Source organism: Monodon monoceros, unplaced genomic scaffold (genome assembly GCF_005190385.1).
Source record: "Monodon monoceros isolate NGI ecotype Baffin Bay Population unplaced genomic scaffold, NGI_Narwhal_1 Super_Scaffold_6, whole genome shotgun sequence".
Lineage (NCBI taxonomy): Eukaryota > Metazoa > Chordata > Mammalia > Artiodactyla > Monodontidae > Monodon > Monodon monoceros.
The window spans coordinates 50,831,385-50,845,710 of record NW_021703783.1 but is presented as its reverse complement, the minus strand read 5'-3'; the positions used below and the strand labels follow the sequence as shown (position 1 = coordinate 50,845,710).

The 14,326-nt window shown below is 40.3% G+C and overlaps 1 protein-coding gene across 1 annotated transcript in view; it reads left to right on the top strand.

Moving 5' to 3' along the window:
- GRIP1 (glutamate receptor interacting protein 1) overlaps positions 1-14,326 on the top strand; it is a 171,694-nt gene that overhangs the window by 103,275 nt on the left and 54,093 nt on the right. The window contains exons 13-14 of the mRNA XM_029205607.1: positions 3,376-3,445; positions 5,097-5,242. Coding sequence (XP_029061440.1) covers positions 3,376-3,445; positions 5,097-5,242 — 216 coding nt within the window. The remainder of the gene's footprint in view (positions 1-3,375; positions 3,446-5,096; positions 5,243-14,326) is intronic.

Genomic DNA, 14,326 nt, shown 5'->3' with positions numbered 1-14,326 from the left:
ATCAGCACTGTTGTTCTTTACCACCGTTTCACAGACCAGGAAACTAAGGTGTCTGAACACTATGTGCTCAGGCATACACGGCTTATATGTGGAAGAGGCAGGATTTGGAACCCAAGCATTCTGGCTGCCAAATCTTGCCTCTTCATCACTATACCATATTGCCTCTCTAATTTTTTAAAAGAAGCTGTACATCTGTATGAAATCTACTACTTTTTAAATGTTGGCAACTAATTTTTTAAAGCACTACAAGTCAAGAAAAGCATGCTTGGTTTGTACCTTCCTCAGAGAAGAATCAAAACATGGTGCTAACCTAAGTGTCCATTGACAAATGAATGGATAAAGATGTGGCACATATATACAGTGGAATATTACTCAGCCATAAAAAGAAACGAAATTGAATTATTTGTAGTGAGGTGGATGGACCTAGAGCCTGTCATACAGAGTGAAGTAAGTCAGAAAGAGAAAACAAATACTGTATGCTAACACATATATATGGAATCTAAAATAAAAAAAAGGTCATGAAGAACCTAGGGGCAAGACGGGAATAAAGATGCAGACCTACTAGAGAATGGACTTGAGGACACGGGGAGGGGGAAGGGTAAGCTGGGACAAAGTGAGAGAGTGGCATGGACATATATACACTACCAAATGTAAAACAGAGAGCTAGTGGGAAGCAGCCACATAGCACAGGGAGATTAGCTTGGTGCTTTGTGTCCACCTAGAGGGGTGGGATAGGGAGGGTGGGAGGGAAACACAAGAGGGAGGAGATATGGGGATATATGTATATGTATAGCTGATTCACTTTGTTATACAGCCGAAACTAACACACTATTGTAAAGCAATTATACTCCAATAAATATGTTAATAAATAAATAAATAATATAGGCTAAAAAAAACATGGTGCTAGGTCTATTCACAATAGCCAAGACATGGAAACAATCTAAATGTCCATCGACGAATGAATAAAGAAGATGTGGTACATATATACAATGAAATACTACTCGGCCATAAAAAAGAATGAAATAATGCCATTTGCAGCAACGTGGATGGACCTAGAGATTATCATACTAAATGAAGTAAGTCAGAAAGAGAAAGACAAATAATATATACTATCACTTATGTGTGGAATCTAAAATATGACACAAATGCACTTATTTATGAAACAGAAACAACTCAGATATAGAGAACAGACTTGTGGTTGTCAAGGGGAAGGGGAGTGGGGGAGGGATGGATTGGGAAGTTGGGGTTAGCAGATGTAAACTGTTATATATAGAATGGATAACCCCAAGTTCCTACTGTATAGCACAGAGAACTATATTCAATATCCTATGATAATCCATAATGGAAAAGAATATAAAGAAAGAATGTATATATATGTATAACTGAGTCACTTTGCTGTACAGCAGAAATTAACATAACATTGTAACTCAACTATACTTCAATTAAAAAATTTTTTAAAAGAAAAATAAAATAAAACATGGTGCCAGGGTGTGCAAACCATGACTGAGCCCTCGAAGCCCCAAAGGCATGGCCACATTTAATGTGCCTGGTAAGCATGGTAGTGATAGTGTCAGGAGCTCAACTTCTGGGCTCAACTTCATCACTCCAGTGGGCATCCACCCTGATGAACCTTTCAGACCTCAAGTATGGACTTGATTAAAGGAGAAAGAGAAGAATGTAGTAAACATGAAATGGGCACCATACATGTCTGTAGACCATTAGAAGTTTCACACCCCTCTGCAAAGCTGTGTGGGTTTGTCCAGAGGTCAGTGTTATTTTCCTCTGTTAGGATGACAGAGATGGGTTTGATGTATTTCGTTGCCTATACTGTTTTGTTTTAGTCCATTTCAATGGAAAATGAATTTTTTTAAAAACCAAGGGAAACATTGAGTGCTCTGTGATGGTTACTAAAGCTTGGAAAAATATCGTGTAAAGTTATTGGCAGATGCTAGGAAAGTTGTATTTGCTGATTATAACAAAGTTTTTGTTTTTGTGCCCTGTGCCCAGAACGATTTGCTGTTCTGAAATGTAATATGAGTAAAACCGCTGGATGTTTATATTTCTGTAGTGGAATTATATCAAATCACTGAGTGGAGGTTTAAATTATGAATTAATTGTAGTGAACAGAATGTTTTGCATTCTTTGCTAGAAGCTAAGAATAGTGATTGGATGAAGTCCCATTAACATTTACTGTGGACTAACTCGGTGGGTAAGGTATTGATATATGTGTTTGCTTTTTCTTTCAATGATGTGTTGCGATATTAAACCATCTGTTCTTGTGCATAAACATTTTCCTGGGATTCAAATGGGATTATGGGATATGATATGGTTCTATGATTATTATGGGGTGATCAGACTGTTTATAATAAAATCTTACATTAGGCACCTTTTAATGATCCTTAGAAAGAAATCACTCCAGGCTTCAGGTTGGTAAAACATCTCCTATTGGAGGCAAATTGTTGTTTATAAATGTTGGTATGTTCATTTTAATTATTGAACTCCTAAATTAAATGTAAACTTTCTAGGTCAAGATGATATTTTTGTACTTAAATATGGACTAGAGTTCATTTTGAGGATTAAGTCTAAGTAGACTCATTCCTAATGGCTTTTCATTATTATTATTCCATTATCACCAAAGGGAAATATTCCTAAGAAAATTTATAAAGCCCAAAACTGACCACTGTGCAGGATAATAGATTTATCTATAAACTCAATAAAAGTTACATGTACATGTTTAAATATGAATATATATATAAGTATAAATAAATAGCATCAGATTTCTGAACATTTCAGAGCATTCTAGGTATGAATTTGTGAGCAAAATTTTAATATTTGCAGTCTATCTAGCAAAAGATATCCTTCTGGGGAAAAAAAAAAACTTACATTAGTGATTCTCATCCACTTTCCCACCCAGTACACTTGAGTAATATGGCAGGATCCCATGAAGAGTGGTGTCTCCTCACTGGTAAGGAGTGAAAGAATGGGTAGGAGAAGGGATCACATGTAAGTACCACTAAGGGGAGCCCCTAATTGCTTTTAATACACTTTTCTGTTGGACTCTTCACTCTTCACCTCCCTCTCTTGAGAATCACAGATTGAAATAGATTTAATCCAGATGGGCAGCTTTTCAATTGCTTTCTCCAATTGCAGATTTAAAATAACATTGCTTTAGTTTTCAAGTTTATGAGTACTTTAACACAAACATATTTTTATATCAAGAAGGGGTAATATGCGCATTTTTAAATTCATTTGCTGATTCTCTTTGCTTTGCATACAAACTGTACTTGCATTAATGGCTGCTATACGGTGAGACCTGTACAGTAGTGGGTGAATCGTGGATATAAAGATGTGACTATTCTATCTTCATTATTACAGCACCATCCAGTAGAAAACCAGGAGACCCCCTGGTCATATCAGATATCAAGAAAGGCAGTGTGGCACACAGGTAAGAAAGATGGATTTACTGATTCATCCCAAGGTATTTCTTAATTACAGCAGAAATGACCTCTTCCACACCCAAGACAACCTTGCTAATAGGTCATGGTGTTCTCAATATTTTCCAGGCAACCACGATTAATCGATTCTATTTTTGACATCCCTAATGTCAATGACTATGTAGAGCTCTCCCCCGGTGTCAGTTTATTTCTGCACCCAGTGCAGACAACAATCACATGAAAATGTTTTTTAGGGTCATTCATGAGTCCAACATAGCCTCTCCTTCACTGATCATCTTCCATCCTTCATTTTTCCCACTAAAAAACTGAAAGTGGCCCCAATGATGAGAGTCACCCCACATGGAGATAATAGCTTATGGGAGAGTTTTGCTAGATGCCAGGATATCCTCCCTAGTCAAGCCAGGTCCTTGAGCCTTAAGCAGTGTTTATGTATCCTATTTGGTTCATAGACCACAAAAATCAGGGAGCCTCAAACTTTCAATTTCACAGATCAAAAGTATTTTTAAGTGATTAGGAATATTGATGTAAGACTGTTAACTTTCTTTTTATTTTCCAGTTAAGAACTTAAAAAATCCCATCTGTTATCACAGTCATTTCATTAAAGAAATATTTTAACACTCAAAAAGTAGGAAGGACATTGTATGAACTTTATAGGTATAGGCTCAGATACTGTGACAAGGAGACATAAACGGAGTGGATCCAACAAGACAGAAGTTTGTCTCTCATACAGCAGTTGGAAGGTAGACAGGCAACGCAGGGCTGGAGAAGCAGCTCTGCCGTCCTCTCCAGCTTCTCCAGTCATTGTGATTTTCCAGCCATAGAAGGGAGGTGGGGTGGTGCAGAAAGAGTCTGGGGTGTGTGTCTTTAGGGGATGACCCAGAAGAAGGAAGGGAGAATGGATTCTGGGAAGCAATTAGCAATCTCGCTCACAGACATAATGCATAAAGGATGGTTCTTACCAAAACATAACCTTCCTTACAGATATGTGTGCATATACATACAGAAGCACCTGCAAGCACATATACCTTCTCATTGTTTTTCTCATTTCATGATGGACCTTTAAAAACTTTCAAGACCTGAAGCAGTCCGTAACCAGTATTAGACTCTCAATGGCCACCTTCCAGATAGCATCCAATTCCCCTTTTCTCCCTACTGCAGCCATAGTGAGTTCCCCAGTGCAGGTGGAAATAGCAGAGACACCAGGACTCAGACCTCCCCTAAGGCCATCCCACCTTGACTCGCCTCACTCCCTGTATCCTCTCCTAGTATCTGGACTGCCAAGGACCAAAAGTGGTGCAACAATCTGGAGAAGCATAAGGACACCCGGGCTGTGTAAACCTGGGCCCATTACCCCCCTTCCTGGAAACCTTAGAATTCCTGAGTGACGCTTATATGGTTGTCCTGGTCTAATTGAAGAAAGCAGAAGAAAAGTATTTTTTAATACTCTGCAATTTAATGTCACGGCAGCCATCCAAATTAAGACTGGAGAAAGGGTATTTGTCAATAAAATGCAGTTCTAAAAGTTGAAGAATCTTATTTCTTCTAAAGACTACCATAATGCTGCTTTGTGCTAAATGCCTCTTAAATGGCCTGGTTAAGTGCTCATCATTAATCATGCATTTGCTATGCCTTTACTATCAGAACGGGAACCCTGGAACTTGGGGATAAATTACTTGCCATAGATAACATCAGGCTGGACAACTGTTCCATGGAAGATGCAGTTCAGATCCTTCAGCAGTGTGAAGACTTGGTGAAGCTGAAAATCCGCAAAGATGAAGATAATTCAGGTATTGATAACCTCCTTAGTTAAGACTGATTTCTCTAACTGCCCATCTGTCACCAAAGATATTAGATCTTGGTGTTTTACATACAACAGCTGGCTAGTGACATTGCAGCAGTGTTTTTTGTAGTTTAGAGGGTCTTTAAATTGGGCGTTGAGAGTGTAGTATGAATTTTAAATAATGGTGCTTTTAAATGGTATAATTAAGGTATTTTCATTATATAAACATTGTAGCTACATTAAAATAACTTTAAAGATGAAAACTTAATCGTCACCTGATACCACCCTAATACAATAGAACTGGTCATTTTCTAGTTGATATTATGTTACGTAATTATAACCACAGTGCGTGTTCTTTTGTTTCCTGAGCTTTATAAACATGCTACCATTTTACAAACCCTTAATAGCTATCATTTGAATTTACTGCCCGTAATGTATTTACCATTCTTTTCTTCTTACTTAGATTGCTCCCAGTTGTCTTATTACTGTAGGTGGCACAATAACCGATATTTTTTATGCGTGGATATCTTTATTCAACGTTTTTTCTTTTGAATTATTTCCTTAGGAAATATTCCTAAAAGTAGGGTGACTGAGTCAAAATAAAAAGGGAATTTTTATGATTTCGGATGAGTCTTGTACCACGTTGCTTTCTAAAAGGGCTGTATCCATTGTTGATGCTTCCAGTAATGTGCGAATACAGGAGAGCGGTGCCTCTCAAACTTGAGAAGGCCTCAGAATCACCGGAAGAGCTCAGTTAAAACACAGTTCCTGAGCGCTCACCCTAGGTGAGGCCTGAGACTGTCATTTCTAACAAACTTCATCATGATGCTGCTGTGGGCCAAGACCCAGCAATCTGAGTCGCCCCGCAGCAGACGCCCTTTTATCTGATTTTGATAAGAACCCAAGCTAACTGAAAAAAGTTCATGAATTGAAAGAGTCAACTAATGTGGGGATTTATAGAAAGTGACACGTATCTATAACATAAACATTTAACTTAAAAATGTGCCGATCTTATGGGTGAAGCCAGTACTTTCTGCTGATTGTTAGTTACAAGCCTTTTGACTTGTTTGCCTGAGTCATACCCATAACACACAGTTTATGACTTCCAGGTTTGGTTTTTGTGTGTTGTTTTGCTTTAATGCAGTGAGAATTTAAATAATTTAAAGCAATCTGAATGCTTACTCTATCTAGATTTTTATTTCCCCAATGTTTTCAAGGTTTTCCTCTATGTAATTAACTGTTGATTTCTTGCCTAATAATCCCCCTTATTGAATCTTTCCAAAGCATTTGATTTTTTCATAGATCCAGTATACTCATATTTCATAGGTTATGTAAGATTCATTAAATTACGTCGTTACAATAACAAGTACAACTGGCATAAACAGGATTGGGAATAATCATAATTGACTCTAAACTTTTAAGCTTTTGACTCAATTGGTAGCAGGAACAGAGGTACACGGGGTACTGCAGAGGGAAACCTGTTATTCTGGAACATTCAGTGGCATTGGTCAGTATATTTTACAAAGAGGATGGAGAGTCACAATTAATCCAGTAAATTGGTTAGAGGGAGATTGATTAAGAGAGTTTCTACTGAATATAGTTTCATCCCAACCAATAATGAGCAGTTGTCAATGTCCTGGAATCTCCTGGAATCTAATCCTCTAGATCCAGAGTTCGTGGTCATGTCAAGCCTTGTGTTTGTGATTCCTATTCAAAGTCAAAACAAGTTGGTAGTTACATCCATCAGTACAGCTGGTAAAGATGATTATATCCAAGTATACTTTATAATGAACGTTTAAAAATATGCATAGATTTCTACTAGTTATTTCCCAAGCAACTGATTTTCCACACCAACACTTGCATTTCTCTCCTAAAAAGCATGCATTTTCTTTGGGGGATTTATTTTAAAAGAAGGATAAAGCCTCTAACGTCAGACTGGGTTCTGTCCTAGTAAAGAGGCAAAGCCCTGTGGAGAAACCCATTTTGCATGATTTGCCAAGCTAAGCAGATCTCAGCTATCTTCCTTGCAGAGTGAAGAAGCCAAGCCAGAGATGAATATGTATGGTGCTTGTGGTTGGCGATGTTCCCAGTTCCAAAGCCAGGCTGTGCAGACACACTGGGGGCAGTTTCAGAAACAACAAGCTGAGCACTTGGAGAGCCAGATCTTACTTTCAGTTGCTTCTTTCCTTTGGCTCATTTTTCCCCTTTAGACCCTTCCCCCTACAATCCCTATGCCTAATACTATGGTAATGATCATGCTTGTTAGGGGTTTTTTTCTAACTTTAAGAGGTCTAATTTTTAAAATCTTAAATCCTTCCATTGAAAACCATGCACCTACCCAAAATAAGACTGTAAATATAGGTGCCAGAGACATATTTACCCAAACCAGATTTTCTCAAGTTGTCATATTAAAATATACACCCACTTAGACACATTTTTATAACAGACCATTATTTGAAAATTATCATCTGATCATCGATTTGGAAGAATTTGAGTGTTTCTGTATCCTCTTCCCCCATGAGAATATAAGTATAATTTGAGTAACTGAATCCTTTTTTATTCAGAGCGAAGCAAGGTGAGGGATTATTCAAAATGTAAAACCTGGATATAGACTAGTTCAAGGCCAACTATGTAGACATAAAGAGCACACACTTTTTTTTTTTTTTTTTTTTTGCGGTACGCGGGCCTCTCACTGCTGTGGCCTCTCCTGTCGCGGAGCACAGGCTCCGGAGGCGCAGGCCCAGCGGCCATGGCTCACGGGCCCAGCCGCTCCGCGGCATGTGGGATCCTCCCGGACCGGGGCACGAACTCGTGTCCCCTGCATCAGCAGGCGGACTCTCAACCACTGCGCCACCAGGGAAGCCCAGAGCACATATTTTTAAATCCACCTCTACCACATTTGAGCTGTGTCAGTTTGGGCAAGTTACTTAACCTGCCTGAGATTCAGTACCATTTTCAGTAATGTGCACAAAATAATACCCACCTCGGGGAGCTGTTGTAGCTTGTTGAGAGAGAGATTTCCTGGCACAATCAATATTCAGTAACTGGGAACTATTTTTATTATTATTGCATCCTGACACGCCTTTCCCCACATTAGTTCTGATCCTTGGTCAAGATATAAATGAGTGGGAAATAAGCATTATTCATGACAACAGTCACTGATTTTGGAAGTTCGATACCTTAATCTGAAATTAAGCTGGTGATTTAAATTGTTGCCATCCTTTGTCTCTGTATTTTAGAATGGTAATACTCGGTATATATGCTTCACTCCCTAAAATATTGCTTATACTAATATTGGACTTTCTGTACCAGTAGACTTCAGGAGTCTTCCAGTTCTTTCCTGTACCAGTAGACTTCAGGAGTCTTCCAGTTCTTTCCTTAAGTGTCTGCTCCTCTCCATCCTTGGTTCTCTGATCAGTTACAGAAAGTTTATAACCATACTTGATATAACTTGGTTTCCTAAGCTAGTAATACTGGAATTGAGTTTAACAGATGTTGCTTCAAAATGTAAGCCTGTCTTCCAGCTACAGTAATTTTATTGCTCTGCCTTGTACTTTAAGGAGATGGTAGAACTATTCTCAAACGTTGTTAAAGTCTTTGTTTTTCATTCAGTCACGCCATCAGCATTTATTTAGTGTCTGGAAGGTACTAGGGACTGCCAGTTCTTAGATTAAAAAGGACACACAATCTCTGCCCTTAAATCAGTCACCATGTTCTAGGAGAAACGGAAGAAAATAATCAACAGTATTATGAATGTTCTAGGTGTGTGCACAAAACGTTAAGAGAACGTGAAGGCACCCATTTGAGAATGGGGAGCTCAAGGAAATGCTTCTAACAACCTTGGTCTTGAAAGTATTTGGGAGGTGTTGTTAAAATTAACCAGAGGAAAAGTATGAGCCAAAGGAAGTCAGAGAGAGCGGCACATCCTAGTAGCAGGTATAGCTGAAGCAAAAAGTTTGTGTAAGGACTCAGTAGTGGGTGAATAGATGGATACACTGAAGCCAGATCATTATGGTCCTTCTAACTATGTTAAAAAATTTGAACTTTACCCCAGAAGCCAATGAGGAGCCATTAAAAGACAAAAAGCAGGGGAACGAGGCCAGGGTATTTGGTCTGTGACCACTGGTTGCGGTCACTTACTGAAGTAATGAAGAGTTATTCAAGAGAGTCTGCATTAACTCTGTTTCTAGTGCTGGCTGGGGGAAGCAGTAAAATAAAATGACTAAGAACACTAGGCTGACTTCACAACTGACAAGCTGGGAAACTTCGGAAAATTAACTTCTCTGGGCACCAGTGCCCTCATCCGCAATGTCCATTGAATGCGTCCTGAACGCGGCAGTTTTAAGGATCAAAGGAGGCAATATATTGATATTTAAGCACTCAGCGATAATGAATGGCACCAAGTAAGGCCCAGTGAATGCAGACTATCAACTGCCATTATTAGGATGCTTTTTAAATTAATTTTAGGGCTTCCCTGGTGGCGCAGTGGTTGAGAGTCCGCCTGCCGATGCAGGGGACACGGGTTCGTGCCCCGGTTCGGGAAGATCCCACATGCCGCAGAGCGGCTGGGTCCGTGAGCCATGGCCGCTGAGCCTGCGCGTCCAGAGCCTGTGCTCTGCGACAGGAGAGGCCACAGCAGTGAGAGGCCCGCGTACCGCAAAAAAAAATAAATAAAATTAATTTTAGCTTTATTTTACTATGGCCAAATCTTTTGGAACACCTGGGATTGTAGGGAAACCCCCACCCCCATATTCAGTGGCCATTCTCTCTAGAGGAACTTTTACATCTGTCATCTTTCGTTACCACGGGAACATAAATTGAGTACAGCCAGTCGGTGCTTGTCTGGGTCCAAGCCTCTAGAACCATGGCTGTTACCTAATCCCCAGGCCCTCAGAGATGCAAGATCTATTGCTTGAAATAAGATCTTGACTGCATCTAGATCCAACGTAGCTGAAGAGGGGAGGGTTTGGAGATCTGAGAAAGAACCCTGAAGCAAAGGAGAGAATTTGGGGGAATTGTGGGAAGAAATACATGGAAGCTTCCAAATCTGTCCCAAATAATTTCTAAGGGTCCGCTTTGTATCACTGCCTTTGTGCCAGTCAAATATACAGATGCTAATGGCCTCTCTCTTGATTTAGAGCACCTCACTTCTAATACGTAGCATGTTTGTAGAGAGTAAAAATTCAGTATTTTCCCTTCACCGGCTCTGATCTGCGTTGAGAAACATTTCCAGGCGGCAACTTGTCCCATCTGAAGCAAATTACCTTTTCACAATTTCAAATAGAGTCTTATGCAAATATAGCCTTATTAGGACCAGTTAAATCATCTGCCCTTCAAAGATCTGGGCTTTCATCTTGTTTTTTTTTTTTCACTTCATCAGTGTTAAGCCGGCTAAGTAATTTGCAGCAGCTTTTTTCCCCTCAAATCTAGGTTGAAGTAGCAGAAATGCCCCATCGAAGCAACCAAGAATGATCCTGGCTGTGCGAAGAACAGTGACGGGGTTGTTTTGGCAAGTGGCTGGCTGCAAGAAGAAACTCTGATAGATTTTTTTTTTTTAAAGTACTCTTCCCTTTTTTCTGCTTTATCTCAAAGTAGTAATGATTTTCAAACTCAAGTCAGCATCGCAGTCACCCAGAGGGCTTGTTAAAACACTGGTGACTGGGCTCTTCCTCCAGAGTTTCAGATTCCTACGGGTCTGGGATAGAGCTGAGAATTGGTATTTCTAACAAGTTCTCAGATACTGCTAAAATTTCTCATCCCAGAACTACACTTGAAGAAACACTGTCACAAGGCAACCTAATTTGGAGACTTATAAATGATCACTTACATAAGGAAATTCAAATTCTACTCTTAAACACTCAACAACTCTTTGGAACATGACTTTGGTAAGGCCAGTAAGGTTGGCCTTACTGGCACAACAGTAAGGCAGTTGTAGAGAGTATTGTTCTCAATGGTTCATTTCTCAGGTCTGTCCACCTCCAAGAAATGTAGCCATACTCTGTGAAATGAATTCCATCACTTTTAGTTGAAGTGAACTTTGATTGACCTGTACATTTATGCATTCCAAAGACCCTCTCCCAAATCCAAGCCTCCCAAATCCAGCTGCCATTATGGATTCAAGCCAGATAGCGTTCATTTTGTTAAAGAGGCGGCACTCAAGAAGCCTGAAAACGGGCTTCCCTGGTGGCGCAGTGGTTGAGAGTCCGCCTGCTGATGCAGGGGACACGGGTTCGTGCCCCGGTCCGGGAGGATCCCACATGCCGCGGAGCGGCTGGGCTCGCGAGCCATGGCCGCTGAGCCTGCACCTCCGGAGCCTGTGCTCTGCAACGGGAGAGGCCACAACGGTGAGAGGCCCGTGTACCGCAAAAAAAAAAAAAAAAAAAAAAGCTTGAAAATAACATTTCAGATGAGTAATGCTGCAATTTTGCATCTGTTCCGTGGCCCCATTAATTTGCTTAACTAGAGCTGAGCAGAACAAACAAATTGTCTGGCCCCTTTCACCTCTTTTGCTAATAGTGGTAAACCTTCTGTTGTGATATAGAAGCTGTTTATAATATCATTAAGATCTGTTTAGGCTCACTTTGCAACTTCCTGGTGACCCTGCATTCTTCCTTCTCAGAAAGTTTCTGTTCTGGTTCAACACGCCAGTTGCTCCTTTCTAAGCTGGACCAGCCTCAAGGAGAGAGCGTCTTGGAGTGCTTCCACCTCCAAAACGGTCTGAGCATAAGTGGCAGTTATCACCTTCCTCCCAAGCTGCAGGGCCTTACAGCTGCCAGTTGGGCCGATGCCCGAGAAGGCAGATGGATTTGGAAGTGCAGCCTGCAGCTAACTCAGGCAGTCCAGGCTTTATTCTCACTCTTTGAATGAGCCTGATTGGGTCTGCATCACCTTGGAGAAGGAATCTAGACCTTGGAGTAGCCGGAAGGGTGACTCACAAAGCTAGGAAGCAGTGACTGCCTGCTAACAGGCATTTGTCCTTTCGCTCATTTGTTTAGGCATTTACTGGAGTCTCCTTGGTGCCAGGCATAGTTCTAGGCTCTGGGCATGTGAATATAAAAAATCGTAATTTTCAAGGTGATTCTGTTCTAATTAAGGAGACACATAGAGCGAAAAGCATATAAACTAGACCATGCATTCCAGATGGGGGCAAAAATTGGTTCTCAGGTATAAGGGAAAAGAATCTGAAAAAAATAGATACATATGTATGTATAACTGAATCACTTGGCTGTACACCTGAAACTAACACAACATTGTAAATCAACTCCACTTCAATTAAAAAAAATAAAATTTGGTTCTCAGGGAGCAAAGAATCTTAGATATTACGTTACAATAGTTTGTGACCCTCCAAAGCTCAACCCTACCCGACTGACTCTTATTCCCTCGTATTTAATTTCTCTCATTAGGGAGAATTTAAATTTAATTTTTCTCCTTGATGGGAGGAGAGGAGACAATAATTTTTAAAGAAGTTGAGAAACACTAGAAAAATACACAGGAGCTGTAGGATCTCATAGGAAAGGTCTCTAGTCTCAGCTGAGGAGCCAGGAAGCCTTCCAGAGATATAAGACATCTGAGCCAAGTTTTAAAGGAAGAGTAGAAATTCTCCGGCAGAGGAAAGACGTCTGCTTCCAGGGAGTAACATGTGCAAGGTTAAAGATGTGAACAAAGTGTTTTTAAATGGACCACAGGTCGTTCAGTGGGGAGAGAATTAGATTGGATTGGGATGGGAAAGGATAGTGAAAGACAGAGCCTCCAGCCCTGTTCATGCCAAGGGGTTGCGCTTTATTCTTCAGAAATCTGGGACCTAACGGAAAGCTTCAAGGAAGAGAGTAACATGTTCAGATTTATGCTTTCAGGGTATTCTGGGAAGAAAAGAGACGGAATTCAGTGTTGGCAGGACTGGTGAAAATAGATGTGGGAAAGAGGGACAAAGTCTGGATCCGAAGTAGGAAAACAATTTAGGAAGAGACCATTGCTGTGAACAACTGGGCAGAGCTGACATGGGGCCTCCTCAAGAGCACATGGCAGTAGGATGCTCTGGGAACCCTGCCTGGTGGGCAGATGGGTCACGGGGTCTGGACAAGACAGTGTATGGGAAGCCGTCATCGGCTAAGAGAGTACGGAAGCCAAACTAATTAAATGTCTCTTTACTCAAGGCATCCACGTAGGGTTTTCTAAGGGAATTAATATTTTTTCTTTTTAAAAAATTACTATGAAAATATATTTAAAAATAGAGAAAGATGGTGTAATGAACCAGCCCACATCACCTAGCATCAACAGTTAGCAACTTAGAATCAGTCTTGCTTCAGATCTACTCCCACCCTAATTTCCGTACCCCACCCACACACTGAATTATTCTGAAGAAATTCCAGACATCATATCATTGCATCTTGCAAATATTATTAGTGTATCCCTAAACAATACTCTTATAAAAAACTTCTAAAATACATAAATATCATCACAATTTTAAATATTAGCAATAATTCTTTTTTAAAATTTATTTACTTATTTATTTATTTGTTTATTTATTTTTGGCTGCATTGTGTCTTTGTTGCCGCACGTGGGCTTTCTCTAGTTGCGGTGAGCCGGGGCTACTCCTCACTGTGGTGCGCAGCCTTCTCGTTGCGGTGGCTTCTCTTGTTGCGGAGCACGGGCTCTAGGTGCGTGGGCTTCAGTAGTTGTGGCTCTCGGGCTCTAGAGCGCAGGCTCAGTAGTTGTGGCGCACAGGCTTAGTTGCTCTGCGGCATGTGGGATTTTCCTGGACCAGGGCTCAAATCCGTGTCCCCTGCATTGGCAGGCAGATTCTTAACTGTGCCACCAGGGAAGCCCCAAAATATTGGCAATAATTCTTAATCTCCTCAAATATGTACTCAATGTTCCCATCTCCCTGGTTTTCATATACATGGGTAGATAGACAGGTTTTTAAAAAACAGTTGGTTTGAATTAGGATCCAAAAAGAAGTATTCATTGCTTTTGGTTGTAATGTCTCATAAATTTACCCATTCTCGTTTTTGTTTCCAAGTTCTTTATTTGTTGAAGGAATCAGAAATCAACGACATTTTTGTCATAATCTAATATAGCATCACTTCTTCAT